The sequence below is a fragment of the Vanacampus margaritifer genome, chromosome 12, assembly GCF_051991255.1.
Source record: "Vanacampus margaritifer isolate UIUO_Vmar chromosome 12, RoL_Vmar_1.0, whole genome shotgun sequence".
In the NCBI taxonomy this organism is placed as follows: domain Eukaryota; kingdom Metazoa; phylum Chordata; class Actinopteri; order Syngnathiformes; family Syngnathidae; genus Vanacampus; species Vanacampus margaritifer.
Genome location: NC_135443.1, coordinates 1,746,030 through 1,765,846, shown reverse-complemented (window position 1 = coordinate 1,765,846; position 19,817 = coordinate 1,746,030). Strand labels below are relative to the sequence as shown.

Sequence of the window (19,817 nt, the reverse complement as noted above, 5' to 3'; positions counted from 1 at the left end):
AATTTTTTTAAGCAACTTCTTAATTATCGATTTATTTTTAGGCAACCATTTAATATTGAATTCAGTTCTGATTTTTTTTTTTAAACCAATTTACTAACAAGCACTGATGATCATGTTTCATTTTATTAAATTGTATCTGTAATTACACTTTAGATAAAAATTTTAATTCGATTTTTAATCTATATTTTATTGCATTTCCCCTTTTAACCAATTTTAGAAGCATGATTGTCTCTCTGATCATGTTTTAATTAAATGAAATACAAAATGTAATTTAATAAATACCATAATATTTAATATTATTAGAGTGGGCACAGAGAGCCTTTTTTCAATGTGTTGGTTCGATACTCATGAATGCTGCAGATACCATCATGTATCAAAAGTACTCTATGAGTACTCGAGTAAATACTCGTGGTATCAGTCTGAAGGAAAGTTGTATTGCCCATTCCTAATTCTAACCATTTTTTTTAATAACAATAATACTTGCGTCTCTCTGATCATTAACTTTGTGATACTTTAGGTTTGATTTTGCTTTATGAAGCTAACAAGCGTGTTTTGAGAATTTATTACCAGTGACGCGTCCATCTTGTTATTTTTCGCTTCATCTTCGAGATAAATTGTCTTTATACTCAATAGAATGTCAATGAACCACAGTTTTATTTTAAAAAGAAAAAATTATAACATAAATATTACACCATGAGGAAAGTTGAAAACCTTTGATTTTTTGGTTGCGGTCTGCTGTTGGCGAAAGTGAGCAGTGTGACTCCCGCGTCCAAAAGCGCCGTTGACTTAAAGTGGCTTAGCTGGCGAGTTATTTCAGGCGCTAGTCCCCTAAATTGTACCTGGATCCCCCCCTCGCTTAGTGGCTAATTCCCGCGACTGAGAGGATGTCTGGGTTACCGGGTTAGCGCTTGTGCATCAGCACAAGAAAACAAGCGGGATGCCTGAGATTAGCGACAGCTAGCGAGCGTCAGATTAGCTCTGGGCCCGGGCCAAGATGTAAACCCTGTGGAGTTCCCAGGGTGAGCGGCGGGTCAGCAGGCCGCGAACGGATGATCGCTTTGGGAAATCGTTTGTTCACCGAGTACGGTTTGGTTGAGCCGCACGTTGACTTACGAGTGCTGCATCGTACGAGCTTTTTGAGCTATGAGCTGTCGCTAGCGTGTCGATTATGAAGAAAATGTGAATCCCGATTATATTGGTAATAATCGAAATCATGATTGGGGCGATCATTTATTTTAAGGCGCAAAACAAGAAAATGTTTTAACGTAAAAAATATTAAGACAAAAATAACATTCTTTTAAACTCTAGAATTATGCGAGTTCCTTTTGGATGAAACAAAATTGATTAAATGTGTTATTTTAAAATAAAATAAAAAGCAGCAAATGTATAACTTAAAACAACTCAAAGAACTCGAATTAGTATTATTCATATTTTTTATGATTATGCTTAATTTTGTAATTGTTAATTTTGTGGAGTGTAATAATTGAAATTGTGATTGAATTTTGGTTCATTGCGCAGCCCGACTATGTTGAATTATGGGACTTTTTTTGTGAGACAAAAGTGCAATTATCAAACTGATCACTAAGCATTTTTGATCATCAATTGTTTCGAAGCCTAGTTTAATTTAAAATTGTCCAAATTGCTGGAATTTCAGCTTTGGCTTTTTTTTCAGACATTTAATAGACACAACCAGCCAAAAATTAACTTCATGTTTATGTTTCTAGATTCTCTGCAATGTCAATTGGAAATTATACATATGTATATATATATATATATATATATATATATAAAAATATATACAGTATATATATATATATATATATATATAAATAAAAATATATATATATATAAAAATATAAATAATTGTGTCAATTCTGCTAGTCGGCTAACAAAATGCGTTTGAACTCCTCGCGACTTTTATTGTTGCGTTTGTGCCATTTCTCAATTAAAACTTTGTCCTCTTTTTTTTTTTCCCTTTCGCAACTTCATTAATCCCCACATATGCTATTCAAGCTATAACTGGACAAGTTGGAGCCCCGACGCTGATGACTTGCTACATTAAGCACACACACGCACGCGCGCACACGCACACACACACACATGCACACACACACACACACACACGTGCACACGCACGCTTTCCTCATCTCGTAATTGAAGGTGAGAAATAATTTCATTATCCGCAGCAAAGAGTAATCTGCTCTCGACTCCTGATCCCTTCATTTCCTGCGGAGCACCTCTACCTGGGAGGTGAACACACACACACACACACACACACACACACACACGCTAGTTCCCATCACCCTGGGCTATTAATGTTATTGGAGTGCGGGATTAACCGTCAGATTGACATATGCTTTACAAAGCTTTGCGACTTAGCGACGCTTTCACACACGCACACTTTGCGATGGAAAGCGCCTGCACCCCGATGAAGCCGCGTTTGTGAACGTGGACTGGCGCGACGTGTTAGCGCGTTAGCGTGTGATTGGCGTGTCGCCGAGGACATAGCGTTCCTTTGCCACCCTCTGCTGTTCGAGCAGCGGGCGTCTGCCGGGAGTCATGGCGACGCATGGGAGGGGATGGGAGGGGCCGTCGATGCGGGGTTCAGAGGTCAACGCCACTTTCATGGACTGCAGGGATGCTAACGGGACAATGGCTGACATCAGCTCTTTGTCAAGGATGAACTGGCAAGTGTCCAGGTCAAGCTGGTTAAGATTTATAACTCATACAGAACAACAGCGAGTGTTTAAAATCTTATTACTGAGGGTAACAAGTCAGTGTTTATTTTTTATTTGTATGAGTAAATCTTTTTTACTTGCTTTTTACTGCCTTCTATTCTTATTGCTCATTATCTTGTATTTTTTTTATTTATGTAAAAAAATATATACTTTTCGTGTGCTAGTCTTTCACCGTCAGAAGAGCATCAAACAGCTGCAGCTCGCGTACTCGAGACCTCAGTTCAAAGCAAACATGGTGCATCAGCATTTAGCTGTTATGCTGCATGCATGTTATGACTTTAAGAACATTTCCATAATAATTCCCCCGTATTCTTGCAGAGGGCGTTTTTTTTTGTTTTAAATAATAATATATTCGTTTTAAATTCTTCAGTTTTTTTTTAAATATAAATTGAGTGAGCACTTTGAGTTAGCTTGTGTAAGTTCATCCCTTGAAAAAAAACGAGCAAAAACAAAATCCCACTTCATTGCACTTTATTCTCATCTTTGTGAACTTTATCCCTGTAAGTGTACGACTTTATCCGATTTGTGTTGCATATAAGCCAAGAAGAAGAAGAAGAAGAAGAAAGTTTTGAGCGTTTGCCGCATTTGTGCAGCAATCGATGAGCTGCCCGTCTGCGTGCCTCCACCAAACGACGGCCGAAAAGGGACAGTAGCATTCAAAATGTCACCATGTGCAAGCCGTATATACACATCTTGACACTCTCTAGATGCGCACGTCTCCTTTGCCTGTCAGTGTGTGTGTGTGTGTTTTTTTCTAATGACAAAAAGGAATATTTGGACACTTTATCAATAGGCGTTATTAAATCCTGCTTGCTCCAGCTAATCTTGGCAAGCAGGAGCAAGTGAGTGAGGTTGACACACAAACAAACACACACACACACACACACACAAACACACACACAGAGGCGATGATGTCGACCCCACGATTTGAAGAGCAAGCGTTTGTAAGCCGCTTATTATATTGACCAGCTTCTTCTCCGGCCCTCCCTCGCTGCTTTTTACTCTCCTCTTCTTCATCCTCTTACTTTTGCAAGCGCCCTCCCTGGAGGTGGCAAATCCAGGCCCAGAAAGTCAAAACCCTGCCACAGTTTGACTTAAGCCCTGGTGCTAGCTAGCTCCCTAGCAGGTGAACGAGCACCATGGGAGCTAGCTAGGGAGCTAGCTAGCGAACACCTGAAAGTCAAAACCTTGTCACAATTTGACTTTAACCCCTGATGCTACCTAGCTAGCTAGCTAGCTCCCTAGCAGGTAAACGAGCACCATGGGAGCTAGCTAGGGAGCTAGCTAGCGAACACCTGAAAGTCAAAACCTTGTCACAATTTGACTTTAACCCCTGATGCTACCTAGCTAGCTAGCTAGCTCCCTAGCAGGTAAACGAGCACCATGGGAGCTAGCTAGGGAGCTAGCTAGCTAACACCTGAATGTCAAAAAATTGTCACAATTTGACCGTAACCCCTGATGCTACCTAGCTAGCTCCCTAGCAGGTAAACGAGCACCATGGGAGCTAGCTAGGGAGCTAGCTAGCTAACACATGAATGTCAAAAAATTGTCACAATTTGACCTTAACCCCTGATGCTACCTAGCTAGCTAGCTAGCTCCCTAGCAGGTAAACGAGCACCATGGGAGCTAGCTAGGGAGCTAGCTAGCGAACACCTGAAAGTCAAAACCTTGTCACAATTTGACTTTAACCCCTGATGCTACCTAGCTAGCTAGCTAGCTCCCTAGCAGGTAAACGAGCACCATGGGAGCTGGCTAGGGAGCTAGCTAGCGAACACCTGAATTTCAAAAAATTGTCACAATTTGACTTTAACCCCTGATGCTACCTAGCTAGCTAGCTAGGTAGCAGGCTAGGGAGCTAGCTAGCTAACACCTGAATTTCAAAAAATTGTCACAATTTGACCTTAACCCCTGATGCTAGCTAGCTAGGTAGCAAGTAAATGAGCACCATGGGAGCTAGCAAGAAACTGGGGCTAAAGCCAAAGTGTGTCAGGCTGGCCTTGGATTTGCCCCCTCTGCCCCTCCCATGTTGCTGTCATACAAATGCACCGACACACGTGGCGACAAAGCAGCAGCGTCTCCTTCAAAGCCAGCGAGCTGAAGTTGTATTCAAATGAATGTTTGCTTCTTCTACTGCCAAGGAGTGTGTGTGTGTGTGTGCGTGCTCGTGCGTGTGTGCGTGGGTGCGCGTTCGAGTGAGTGACATGGCGGGCCTGAGCATCCAAGTGTGTGTTACATGCACAGCAGAAGGAGAAGGGCTGACGGCAGGTGATAAGCCAGATAGGCCTGCATGCTGCGATTATCACCCAGTGGACCTCCTGTCACACACACACACACACACACACGCACACACGCACAATGAGGGCAGGAGTGTGTTGTGAGGATTTAGGACAGACAGACAGACAGAGGAATAAGACTTGGATGACAAGGCAAGGTGGAAGCCACCAAAGAAGCGGGCTGGAAAACAAACGATGCGTCCAGTCGGCTTGCTCTGATTGGACGCCGTAAGAAGGCGTCTGATTGGAGGCCTCAATAAGTTCGCTTTTGCTCAACTTTTCCCCGCTTTGTGCCTTCTCAGGTGTGTGGCCGTCAGAGGAGGCCATGGCTCATTATTGCCTGCAGAACCGCCACATGTTCACGTAAGTTCACCGTCAGGCTGGAGTGCAATTTGGGAAGGAATCAACAAATAGGGACCGATCAATTCATTGGCTGGTGGATATCATCTGTAATTATCCTACATTTGTGATTTTTCCTATTTATTTATTTTTTAAATCTATATTAACACATTACAACATAAGACAAAGAGAATGTTATTCAACCTTCTCCCTCCCCCCAAAAATAGGCCCCCAAAAAAAAGAAGTGAAAATCACCCACTTTGATTTACGCTGACGGTGGAACGTCACCTTTTGATTTCCTGTTTTAACATTCAAGAGGTAGACGGAGGGCTGAGGGCAAAGAGGCCGATTGATTATCGAGCAGCGGAGTGAAGGTCGCTGAGACAGAAAGAGAGAAAAACAAATGAAGGCGGCTGGGATGAAAGTGGACGAGGCCTAAAATGGAGGAGGGGGGGGGGAGATCAAAGGAGGAGACCCGATTGGGCTTTTTGAGTGAACGTCTTCTCCTCTGTGTCCTCTCAGTGGCGCCGTTTGTGAGTTAGGAGGAGGGATGAGCTGCCTCGCTGGACTCATGGTAAGTGAAACGCACACACACTTTGCAGGGAAAATGGCCGTCCTCGCTAATTAAATGGACTCTCGCAGATCAATAAAGCGCAGCTAACTTGATCCCATGAGAATTTGCGAAAAGAGAAGCCCAGAGGCGGCAAATCCAGATCCAGAAAGTCAAAACCCTGCCGCAGTTTGCTTTTAGCCCCAGGTGCTAGTTAGTAGCTCCCTAGCTAGCTCCCTCGTTTACCTGCTCGGGAGCTAGCTAGCTAGCATCAATGGTTAAAGCCAAACTGACTTTCTGGACCTGGATTTGCCACCTCTGGATCAGCCCTATTTCACTCTTTACTAGGAACACAAGATCTGTGTCAAAACACTCTTTCAAACCGTCTTTCCTCTTTCAAATGAATGAAAAATACCATTAGTCGTTCTACGCTGAGGATAAAGCTTGTAATATGTGTGTACATTTGTGTACAGATATCCATGACTTTAAGAGTAACAACACTGCCACATAGATGCTAATTGTTAGCCCGTAAAGGCTATATTTTGTATCAAACCAAGGTTATTATAGTTAAAAAAAAAAAAAAAACGACAACTAATTAATTAATAAAATTAAGAAAATATTTTCGTTAACGATATAAAAGCAAAGCGAACATGCTGTTTATAAAACTAACTGCTCAACCACTCATTTGCCAGCAATATTAGCCACATATTAGCATGCCGCGCTAACATTACCATGCCGATGCTCTCCTGCCGGCATGCTAGTAGCCAGCCATGTTCGAAGCAACCGTAGCCGCTAGCTACATTAGCATCATGGTATATTGAGTTGCTGGGCTAGCGGCTAGCTGCATTAGCATTACATTTTAGCAGCAAGCTAACTACTGGCTAGCTGCGACATCGTTTAATCTAGATATTTTTTATCAGTCGAGATTGCGGATGAAAAATAAATAATAATAAAACAAACTCATGCTAAAACTAAATTAGAATGTATAGTAAAATATAAAACCTAATCAAAATAAAAGAAGTAACTCGATATAAGAAGCAAAAAAAAATGTTGAGCGTATTGGATTTGCGAGAAGGTGTGAAAGCATTTGTGGTGACTCGAATAGAAGACGATGTGCGTTGCGCGGTGACATCATCTGGTCTTGACCACTTCCCGCACACGCTAACACGTATCGGCTTTATTAGCCGAGGTCTTCCGGATCCTCCGCGTCGCAAGCGTCGCTGTCCCATCGATCTGCCGCGTGTGAGGAGGCTGCTTTTTTATCTCCCGCCAGTCGATATTGCCGTGTTTTGACATTGCCGGCTGGAGATGGAATCCGTCATTCACACGTCGTCTTTTCCTCAGCCCTCCACTGTGTGTGTGCGTGCGTGCGTGTGCGTGTGTGTGACACTGCAATCATTCGTTTCATCTTTTTTGAAGGGTCATGTGATCAATTGGTTCAATATAATATTCAATTGGCGCTTGTGGCGTCACTTCCGGATCGACAGAAGTCAACCCCGCTTCAGTCGGCGTGCAGTCCGTGTATTTTTTGCGCAGTCGCCGAACACGCGCAAGCAAGCACTCGGCGAGAAATTGGCATCCGTCAACGACAGGCTGCTGGATCCCACACGGAACTCCAGCAGGCTCCGCCTCTTAACAGTACATGCATGTACAAAGACGCGAAATGTCTTTTTGAGTGGTGGCAGTTTCCAAACTGGTACCAGTCACATATACGGATATTTATGATGAAACATATGAAGTTTCAATCATTATTTCATATTTTGCGTCTTTATGCTTTATTCTTATTTTTTATTTTATTTTTTGGGGCAATAAGTCAAAAAGGTAAAATAATTATTTCACAAATTAATTTATCTGGCGATTATTATTTTTTGATTAATCCATGAATAGGAAGGAAAAAAGTTAAAATTTCCATCTTCAAAAACAGGACATTATTTGAAATTGACACAAATGAAGTATGATTTTCAGTCTGAAACGTCAGGAAAATAGACACAAATGTTGATCCATTCTTTTATTTTGGTTCAAAACAAAGATAATTATTATCAGTTTGTTTTCATGGAGGACTACAGAAATCGGAGAAAAGTTACTGGTTAGGAGTTTATTCGTAACATTTTGAATAAAAAAAAATTTTATTATCAAAATAATTGATTCATTTGATAATCGATTAGTTGATTAGTCATTGCACCTCTATACAATATTTGATTTGGTCTTTTATAAAATATACTATAATAAAATATGATATTAAAAGCAAAAACGCAAAGAATGTGTCGATTTCATCGTATTTATCTATGAAAGTTGTAACAACACTATTTTAGATACTGACAATATTTTCTATATGTTTGTAAGTTTTTTTCCAAATATGTTTACAATGAGTTTACAAAGTGTGTTTTAAAAAGTTTCAATGTGTTCAAAGTGCGTGCCCTGAAAACATATATATTTTTCATCTTCTCAAATTCTTACTTTTTTGCATTGTTTGCCCACTTTAATGTTTAACTCTTTGACTGCCAGACGTTTTCAGAAAAGGGATGCCGTGGGTGCCAGCCGATTTAAGCATTTTTGACTGATCTTTCAAGGTCCACAGAAATTTATGTGTTTGGACTATGGAAACACACATACTACCAAATGAAAGATTGGACTCTCATCTTTCATCAGAAAAAAAAGTTTGTTTCTACCTTATTCCGTTTTTCAGTAATCAACAATAGAAAATGGTTAGTTTCACCTCTGTTTTGAAAAAAACGTCTTTTAACGTCTTTGGCACTCCTCCATAGGATTTTACTAAACGTTATTTAACGTTTTTGGCAGTCAAAGAGTTAAGATCATCCCATAAATGTAAATGTCAAAAAAACACAACTATAAAAAAACAGTTTTTAAAAAAAAGCCGCCCATGAGTGCCATTTGTTGTGGGACGGGCTGGCGGGTCGCAAGCGTCTGCTGTTGGGTTGCCAGGTTGGATCCCAGAACTTCCAGCTGGATGCCCCGCTTCAGCCTGCAGGTCGCTTCCTGCATTGCAGCAGATGGCGGGACCCGCGTCGCTCTTTGCTGACACACACACACACACACCCTGCAGGCCGCACACATGTGTGTGCGTGTCCTCACAACATGCTTGACTTTTCTTCCTTGCGCGCGTGTGCCGTACAACGACGGATAAAAACTGCCTTGGCTTTGTATGCAAGGAAAGCCACACGGAAAGTGACAGGCTGACACAAAGTGAGTGATGTATTCAAAAAGCGGGCGAGAATGCCAAAAGGGCTGATAGTTAAGCACACGCCTCTTTATCTCCATCTGTCACACACTCCGCTTCCCCTCACTTCCATTTTTTTTTCTCCCCCCTCCCCCCCCCCCCCCTTCGACGTCTCTCGCAGCCGCAAAGTTACATGAAGGGCATCAGGCAGGCCCGGCGAGCCGAGCGCAGAGTGACAGCGGCGAACGGGTGCGATGGCTCGGCCCGATAAACAGCCGGCGTCAAATGAAAAGGCTCAGCGCTCGCCATCATCATCATCCTCCTGTCACAATGCAATTACCCGACAGAGTGATAGCAAGATAGCGGCCCCCACCGCTAGCCGCCGTGATAAAAGTATTGACTGATTTGATTGAATGATTAAAATAATGCAGACGTAGAAATGGGCCGAAGATAGAAAGGGGGCGGGCGGGCGGCTTTGGCGATGGGGCCCGGCGCTACGTCGCCGTTTTTTTTTTCCCGTGCAGATGATTGTGCAAGTGCTCTGACGTTCCTCATGTTTTTTTGTGCTTTTGTTTCAGGTTGCCGTTTGTGCTGACGCCGACGAAGTGTTGCTATCAGACGGCAACCAAAAGTGCATTCAAAGTATCCTTTCATCGCGCCGGCAAGCTTCAGGACCGCAAACGTGTTTTGCCGCGCCGCTGCCGGCTTTTCATTTGAATGAGGTGAAACCGTCGACACCGGCGAGTCCTCCTCGAAGGATCTTTATTAAAGCATCGCAAAACAAACTTTGCATGTCACGTGACCCCGAGCAGTAGCTGAAGACAACATCGGGGAAAACAGATGACGATGATTGCAAAGTCAACAAACTTCTAAATAAATTGCTAGAGTAAAAAAAATCCAAAGTCATTTTCCTTCCTCCCTCACGTTCGAGTATTTTATGAATGGAAGAAACAATAATAATAATACAAAAAATTATGAATCTGAAGGTTGATAAATCTGATGAATGCTTGCGAACGTAGCGAATTTGGGGTTTTCATCAGGAATTGTAAAATGTTCACAAACAGTTTTTACTTGTTGCAGAAACATTTTGAACGACAATTTTTCACCGTCTGCAAAGATCTTTTCCGAACCCTGAGCAAAACCCCCAAAACATTCGCATGCATTTGTCGCTCAGTGAGATACGGGGAACTTTTCATTTATGGATTTATTTAAATTTCCACTTTATAAAAAAAAACGATGCGGATACTAGGAACTTCCTAAACTTTTTATTTAAAAAAATAATATTAAAAAAAATAATAATAAATGAATAAATTGTGTTGAAATTCTGGAAACTTTTTTACAGAACAAAACTTTGTTTTTCAATTGAGCTTTTCACGTGATGACCGTGAAAGCAACCTGCAATTTTTAAACAAAGCTGTCAATTCTTTGTTTAAAGCTAGACAAAGTGCAATTTCTGCAGAAATTGCGTGGGAATGCTCAAAAGCTAAATGCTATTAGCGGAATGCTAAGATTTGAAAGCAGGCGCTTATGAAGTAAATTGAACGATAAATGATGTGAAAATGACACATTTTTTATCGTAGTTAAATGACAAATGAATAAAAAGATGCTGTCTAAAAATTATTATCCATTCCCTTTTTTTTTTTTTTTGTCTGGAGAGCTCAGTATTGTTCATTTGGTAATTTTACTGATTTGACACGTCATCATCATTGCTCACTCTCTTTTTTTTATTATTATTATTATTTTATTATTTTATCTTGTATTTGTATATAATCAATTTCCTGATATGACAGTCAGTTGGTATTCATGTGTATTACTTAGCATAGCGGTCATGGATACATTTGCAATGAACAGTCTGAGGTGCGATTCAAACCTGCAACCTCCTGGTTACTGGACAATGCACTTTAGCAATTGCACCACCGAGCAGTATCAGACACCCGGCAATGATGATCAGTTGTACGTACGAAAGTGGGCGTGGAAAGCGGCACTTCGAAAAAGTTCAATTGGCTATCACGATTTTTTCCGTCATTTTCAGGCCCGTCGTCCATCTTTGCGTCTTTTCCCACCAACTTGAGACTCATTCCTGTTCCCTTTCCCCCTCCGTGGCGTTGGGCCGCGTCCGTTCAGCAGCTACACAAACAAGAAAAGCGAGTTTTGCTGTGACAAAAGCAGGAAACGTGCAAAAAATGCGCATTTCTTCCCAATGACGATTCGGCACGTCCATTTTTAGCTCTGCTTACAAAATCTGCCGATGTCTCCGCCGGCGAGCGTCACAATAAGACCAAACAATAACACGGCGCGGACTGTAACGCGTACAAAACACACACTTGCAGCAACAATGCGCCGCCGCTGACCCGCCTGCTTTGTTTCATCAGAACACAAACAGAGAAATTTATAAGAAGGATTTTTTTTGCTCTCATGCGAACAAACGCTCGCTGTTTGAGGCTACAATGGAAGCAGATGTGAGGAGATTCCTGTCAATGGGGAAGAGACACACACGCACGCACGCACAATTTTTGACCTCATTCGTAGGACGCGCGCGCACACACGCAGGAGGCCCGACTGCGCTACTTCTGCGACCTTCAACAATCATCTGGAAAAATCAATGGAAATCTTCCTTTAAGCATGATTGATGGCTACTTGACTGATTTGAAAAGATGGCGGCATAAATTCCATCGCGACGTCCAACAGGAAGTTGAAATCCCTCAGCTCGACTGCAATTCAGTTTTGCCGCATTGGCCATCATGGATTTGTCTTTATTTTTTAAATACACACTGTCAAACAGGAGGTCTGTCTTCACTTTTAATCACGCTTAGCATAACATAACTTAGCATAACATAGCATAGCATAATATAGCGTAGCTTTAAGTGACCTCTTCAGGTCAGAAGGAAAAAAAAAATATATATATATATAATTTTATTTTTTTTAAATATATTTATACGTTTTGGCCAATTAGAAAAAAATGATTCAAATAGAATCAGTGGTATTTAAGTCAAAAGGCCGCTGTAGTTTTTTTGTCTAGTTTTGTTTTTGAAGGCCTCTTGATTTTTGTTGTATTGTCTCTCGACCCGTCAATCTATACCATCCGTATCAACACCTCTCTCTCTCTCTCTCTCTCTCTCTCTCCACCGGTCCCTCGCAGGCCTCTCTCGCCCCGACGTCTTTGCCGATCGGATTTGTCTCTTTGCGGGCTTTAAAGACAAGCAAATCCTAATTGAATCGCGGCGCAACACCGCAGGCCGGCCGGCGTATTAATAGACAAGTTGACATCCATCGGCCGGCCTTTGTGTGGCGCGCGCTCGGACGGACGTGCGAGCGCGCACGTGCGGGTTAAAAGCCTTTCAATTGATCCGGCGTTGGGGGGGTCGCGGGGGGGGTTGTCAATCGTCTACTTTGCATCCATGTGGACATGTCACATAGTGTTTGTCATCTCGATTGCCGTCCGTGTGTGACAAAGAACGATTGGAATCAGACGCACGCCTCTTAATATATAAGTACGTTGTGCAAGGGTCCCTAATGTTTTGGTCAGTGTCATAACATACCTTTTTTTTTGCCGTGAAACGACTCGCACATAATACTTCCAATTTCCAATTGATAAAAGTGGCAGCACTTGAAGGGAGCATCGGTGGCGCTCGCCGTTTGTCCGTCCGTGTTTGCGTTTACTCTCATATTGCCACCGACAATCCTTGACTGCTGCCCGTCAGATGTTCGAAGGATTGTCGAGAGAAACACGCAGGAGGGGAAGTTTGGCTCAACGCGCGTCTCCACCAGGTGAGGACATTTATTTATTTATTTCTGTATGTTGTGCTTGCTGCGCAGTCGTTTTTCAAGATCATTTTTTACGTTTGTGTCATATTTACGGTTGTTCTAATCGAGGCAAGTGCACGTCATGTGATCGTGTGCCGTAGAGCCAATCACAAGCTGGGATGTAACAGGGGGGGGGGGGGGGGGGGGCATGTGTAACGCATCATATGAGTGGCGGAGATGCTTTTTCTTCCACCAAATGTATCAAGTAAAAAATTAATAATTACTCAGGAAAGTAATGGAAAAAAAACTACTCAAGTAAAGTATTTGTACTTTGTTACTTCCCATCTCTGCATTACAGTACAAATAGGAATCTCGGGTAATCAATTCTGGCGAATTAGTCATTTGGGTCTGAGCACCAGGAAATATGAAGGCCCACTTGCAATTTCTTAATTGCATTTTTGGGTGCCTCATTACGGCCACAAAAATGCAAATATATATTAATATTTATATATATAAAATATAAAAAAATTAATATATATATGTATATATATATATATATATATATATTTTTTTTTTTAATTAGTTTCCTTTATTTTTAGATTTTTTTTAAGATATGTAGCATGTTTCCCCCCATTTAACATGCATATAACATCTTAATTAATTAATTTATTTATTTTTAAATTGGTGATCGGCTCCAAAATCCCGAGCCTGTAATGCCTGGTATGCATTTAAGGCTAGTCCAGATGTCATCATTTCCGCATTATTTCCTTGACACCAATGACTGCTTTTCATCGTAGAGCCCCGTAAAATGTGAAAAGATGAATTTGTTATCGCAAACCGCAAAAAGGCGGAGCTTCAATGTGCGCAAACGGCACACGTAATAACAGCAAAACAATAAACACGTCTGAGAGTCTGTTGAGGCGTCGCTCGAGCCTCAGGGAGGTTCCCGGAGCAAGCCAGTCCTTGCTCAAGGGCACGTTCACTCGTCAGGAGATGAACTCTTATTTCGACAAATTTCCACACCTGAATCCTCAAACCGACCACCTTGATATATTTGCTGCATTGATGTTGCAAATGAAGAAACTTCGAAGTACTTGGTGCTGTCAGTGTCGTGCGTGCGCGTGCGCGTGCGCGTGTGTGTTGTCCAAGCGCAATCATCCTTCTGGATGAGAAGTTCTCACACCAGACGTGAGGACCAAAAGGCGTTTTCATTGTTATGCCGCACTTTTCCTCCTTGGTCTCCTCCCTCCCTCCTCCTCCCGCGCGCGTTTTTTACACAAAGTGGAACGTATAATTACGAGGCATTAGTTTGATTGTTTTCTTCGCAGATTACGGCAGGGTGCGACGCCATTGGACGAAAGAGGAAGGGGGGGGGGGTATGGGCGGGGGTGCGAGTAATGCGGTGCGACCCCCTGCCGGGATCGGGGATTGTGTTTCTAGCAGGCCATAATCGTTTATTTACACAGTGTTAATAATCCCTAATTAATGATCTAATGTTTTCTTTTTTAGCAGAAAAGTTCCTGCTTATTTTGGCACGGTTAGCGTTGACGGCGCCGTTAACAAACAACGACACATATTTAACGGCCAGTTAGTTAATGGCGGGTTAAGAACTTAACCACCAGTTAGGGGTTAAACAACGGTTAAAATAACCGAGAATTGAACGAGTGGGCCGCGGTCGGTGATGACGACCAAATATTGGAAAAATCGAAACGGTAACTGTGAAGCGAGGTAGCGGCTTGAACCCGAGCCCACAGTCCATGAAATGTCATCCAGAAGAAATTGACATTGAAAAGATTGACATGACAAATATAATTGGGCCAGAAAGTCTTGAACTTTGCCGCCATTTTGTTGCAGGGTGCTGAGGTGGGACCGTGAGCCGGACATCGCAGCGTTAGAATCCCGTTTCGACCTTGTCATGTGTGCAGACTGGTAGGTACACACACACACACACACACACATGCGCACACTCTTTTATTTTTAGGGTGACAGTTCATGCCCCCCCCCCCCTTCCCCCTCCGCGGGTCCGCCTCCCACATTGACACGCGCGGCGCTGGCGTACGTGCGCTCCGCTGGCCGCTTGCCTCCATTTTACACTAAATTGCTTCGTTTTCATGCTCGGCGTCCCGGCAAATGGATGACTTAGGCAAATTGCAAATAATTGCGTCTGGACAAGCGAGCGAGATGAAGAGAGACTTTGAGGGGAGGACGAGGAAGAGGACGAGGAAGAGGAGAGCGAAATGGAGCGACGGGCGGTCACGTAAACATTGCGAATCAGCTCGTCCGGCTTTGACACGTCGAACTGCCGCCACCAAATCTTCAAACGTGATATTAAACATAAAGTACAGTAACTAACACATGACTTTTTTTTTTGTGAAGTCATCTGACTACAGTTATTTTACATAAGTTCAATTTGTTCCTGTAAGGCTAATAATGATGCTAGCAGTTGTCGTGTTGCTAATTGCCTGATGGACTGCAGCGGAACACACGTTTTTGTCAATCACAATTTCCCTTTGCACTTGGACGCGGGACAAAACTAATAATTAACAAATAATCGAAAAAACAGGAGGTGAGCTCATTCCGAGATCAAGACGCTCGGTCAACAAGTGTACGTTGTCAAAATGGGAATTTACCGAGTTTGAAGCTTAAAGTGAAGCATGCTGGGACTTTACGATTTTGCATCGGCGTCTGGAAGAGTCGCGTCACGCTTGCGCCACGTGAAAACGAACGATGGAGGAAGTCGAGATTTGCCTTTTTCAACATGGAAATGCGATTTTGATTTGATTTTGAGTTTGTGTTGGCTAAAGAAAATATTAAAGTGCATCGCGCGCGCGCTGTTGGCAAAAGTGTTCTCTAGCTTAAAAAATAAAAATAAAATACCAGCATGCCAAATTGATTTTAAGTGAAGTCTGGAAAAAATATTATTATTATTAATATAATTATTAGTACTAGTAGAAGTAGTATAATAATTCTTCTTATTATTATTATTATTGTTGCTATTATTATTATTATTATATTTTATTTATTTTATTTTATTTTTATTATTTATTTATTTATTTTATTTATATAGTAGCCTGTTAAGTAAAATATATAGCCTTTTTTAAATACAAATATTTACTTATGTTAAGACAATAAAATTTGTCTATATTTTTTATTATATATAAATGTCACTGTTAAAAATGTACTAAAAATTAAAGTACTGCATTGTCAAAACCGCTTGTCAACTTATTTACATGAAATAACTTGTAATCTAATTTAGTTACTTTTGAAATCAAGTCATCAACAATATAACTGAGTTACTTTGTCCAATACTGTATCCAGTAAAGTAACTGTTAAAGTTACTTTCCAAGGTATCTGTGGCAATCGTGGTTGTGAATAATTGAATGCAATTTCTTGAAAGAGAATTTGGGTTGTAAACGTCGGCAAGCGTTGGATGAGCGAGGAAACATTAGCCACCGGCAGCGTTTTTGTGCTGTCGCGTTCCAACCCCAAAAGCCGACAAAGCGGACGGACGTCTCGATTGCGACTATTTTACATTTACGCTCAATCGGGCGAGAAAGGAATCAATTACAGGTAAAGTTAGCGCATTGCGGACGAGCGTCATTCTTTCCACGTGCGTGCGTGCGCGCACGTGGAAAGAAGCTTCCCGCTAGCGCCATCCTGGAGCGATGGTGCGATAATTGCAGTGGCGGCGTTTGAAGAGTGACGGCTGACCGATTAATGGGCGCGTCATTGTGATGATCACCTGCGAAAAGGTCAACAAGGCGCCATCCACTTTGATTAATTATATCTCCAACTGTGAACATGGCGAGCGCGTGTGCAACGTAGCGTGTGTGCAACGTAGCGTAGCGCCGACGCCGCGTGTGTGTTAGGAGCGCCTTTCGTTCTAATGTCATTGGATGTCCCCCAGCATTTTCTTTTGTTTGGACAAAAGGAGAGCGCCGCAGTCTGACTATTGTTTTTGCTCATGTTGTTCAAAGTGCTAATGTGCTAATTGCTCCGCCATTTCGGCTTGTGCACTTCAAATAATGTCCAAATCTGAATTTCAGGCTATTTGATTCTTTTTGTTTTGCTTTTATTTAACATGTATTTAAAGAGGAATTCAATTCCAGTTTCACCACTATTCTGTTTAATATTGCATTCTTGGAATAAGATGAATTTATCAATCGGGCTCACCATGTTGGGCGATATCGCCCTCTGCAGTCCACCAAAAGTAACGCCGCAACTGCGCTCGCTTTGGCGTCGTGAACGGAACATGAGCAAACCCGCTAAACAGTTTAGTGGACTCCCGGGGCTGCTTTTGTATTCTCGTTTTACCGGGTTTGGTCACGTGACGTTAGCCAACTGAGCCATGATCGCTTAGCTGCGCCCCCCGAGCACACGTGATGTCATCTTCAGTCGACAGCAAGTGGAAAAATGTGTTTTTAATGGTATTAATTGGACATTAAAAAATCATGAAGCTGCGAAATGAATTCTAGACAAAATATTATCTTCTTACGGCTGAAAAGGGTTCAGTGAGTCAAGTATCGCTTTAAGGAAAGGTGCCAACAAGGTCTGGACATTTGACTAACCTTAAAAGTATCATGAAAAAAAAAGAAGTATATTGAACTTGACAAAGTGCAATTTCTGCAGAAATTGTGTGAGAATGTTGAAAAGCTGAATGCTAAGATTTGAATGCATGTGCTAATGAAGTACATTGAAAGATAAATGATGTGAAAATTACAAACGTTAAAAATAAAAATCACATATGTGGGAATGCTTCCCACAATAGCTGATATTGAGAACTTCTGAATGATCCTGATCCTCGTACCTCCAAAATCGTCACTTTTCACGAGACCCCAAAAACAGCATTTTTGCTCAACCACTAACGTTGCATCATCAAAGCCAACAAACTAGTTTCAATTTCAACACAAGAATTTGTTGAAATTGAAAAAAAATATATGACTTCCACCCAATTGTGACGTTCAGAAGTAAAGACCATTTGTGGTGTTTAAAAAAAGAAGAAGAACATTTTGCAACTAAATTCTGTTGACAACAGCCTGACTTGCGTTTAATGTCTCAATTATTGCATCCATGATTGAATGTGTGTGCGTGCGTGCGTGCGTGCGTGCGTGCGTGCGTGCGTGCGTGCGTGCGAGGCTGAGGCTGAGGCATTCCTCCAGTGGGAATGCGGGTGGCACAGAATTGTTGGCCACAGTTTGGCCATCTGGGCTCTTCCCCAAAAAAATCCCACCATGTGTACGCACCGAGATAAAAGCCGGAGAATGCAATGTTTGCAATGCGACGAAACAAAAGTATTGGGACACGTCGTCGCGCGCGGGCTGTTTCGGACGGATACAAAATGCGCTGCCTCGTTGGTCGGAGGGATCGCTGTAGGGCGGACGTTGGTGACGAGACATTGTGATTTCCTAGGAACGTGCCAGTTGGGTTGAGCGTCAATTGAAAGGACGATGTCGTAGAAAGGCGACCGTCGCAATCCATGATTCAACAATTTGTGGTTGTGAATTTCATTCAAGTCTTATATTGCTTCATTGAGAACGATACAATCAAATGCAATTCAGTGTCTTGAACTTGATTCAGTCATTTTTTTGCCCAAAATTCATACCAAAAAAAAGTTAAATAGTAACCGGATAGTGCAGCTGCCATTTCATAGCTTCCTCTTATTTTATTTGAATTTCTTCTTATTATTATTATTTTGTAGACTATTTTGGGTGTGCAAATATTTTTGCATGACGGCGCGGTCCCTATGCCCGTGAATATTGGGGTTCCCTTGAATGGTTTTAAGCTGTAGTATCACCTTTCACCACTAGATGGCAGACACGGCACCACAACTTACTACACTGTGAGAAAGCTTAATCATTTTTGGGGAGGATTTGGAATTATATGCAAGACAAACTAGAGCATCAATAATACTATTTTGTGTGAGTGGATTTTTGTGGAAAAATACACAAAATGACTTCTTGCACTTAATATTGGTTTGCAATTTTGTGCTGTCCTTCAATAGTAATTGTGGGAATGCTGACGCATTCCAACATATGTTATTGTGATTTTTATTCTCCGCACGTTTTTGCCGTGTAACAACTTCCACATAATACTTACAATATTCTAACGTTAAATATGAACTTTTTCCTATTAATTTTCAATGGGACAAGCATTGACATTTTTCCAAATTTCACTTTCCACTTTCATGAAAAAAAGTGCATCGTCCAGAAACCAGGAGGTCATAATTTCATATTTGATCTCTCAATTTACTTATTTGTTATTGCTTGTGTGGCTCTATGTGCCCCCCCCCCCCAGATGAAAAATCGTGGCCCCCTCCCTCATTGCAGTTGATGATGTCATTTGTTTCCTCCGTCTCACCCGATGATCCTCATGAATGTGACAAATTTAGACACACACCTCAGTCGTGCACTTTGACCTTGACCGCCTTGCATGCGTGTCCCGAGTGAGAGGTGGGTGGGGGAGGGGGGCGGGGGGGCAGTGCGAGACAATAGGGTGCCCTTAAAGGGCAAGGCCACTCAATTTGAGAGAAACACGGACAGCGATGACACCTCATTGCTGTGCACGCTTGTCGAAGCGATGTCACAAATTTTCACTCGCTCGACAGTAAGACCCATTTTTGTTTGGTGTTTTTTTTTTTAAACAGACAAAACAGTGACTCATCTCGTCCGTTGTCCGCCGAGTGACACTTTGTCCTTCCCTTGCACTTGCGTGTGTGCGTGCGCCTCCACCCATGCAGTCCACTTCCTGGCCGGCCGCTCTTCCTCTGCGAGTGGACGCGCGTGGCAAACTAAACCAAACACAAACTTCTCACCTTTCAAGGCAAATAAACCTGGCAACCCCCCGTCCGCACCCCCCGTCCGCACCCCCCCCGTCCACCCCCGCAAGAATAATAAACTTTGCTTAACTCCAACTTGCGCACATCCTGCTTTCACTTAAGAGCTGCGGGCGCGTCGTATTTTCAATATACACGATATGCACTCCTGCTTGCGAATACG

General features: G+C 42.3%; 1 protein-coding gene across 1 annotated transcript in view; it reads left to right on the top strand.

Moving 5' to 3' along the window:
* Positions 1 to 19,817, top strand: part of camkmt (calmodulin-lysine N-methyltransferase) — a 98,703-nt gene that overhangs the window by 63,685 nt on the left and 15,201 nt on the right. The window contains exons 4-8 of the mRNA XM_077581345.1: positions 5,314 to 5,374; positions 5,873 to 5,924; positions 9,657 to 9,720; positions 12,780 to 12,846; positions 14,677 to 14,751. Of these exons, the coding sequence (XP_077437471.1) occupies positions 5,314 to 5,374; positions 5,873 to 5,924; positions 9,657 to 9,720; positions 12,780 to 12,846; positions 14,677 to 14,751 (319 nt within the window). The remainder of the gene's footprint in view (positions 1 to 5,313; positions 5,375 to 5,872; positions 5,925 to 9,656; positions 9,721 to 12,779; positions 12,847 to 14,676; positions 14,752 to 19,817) is intronic.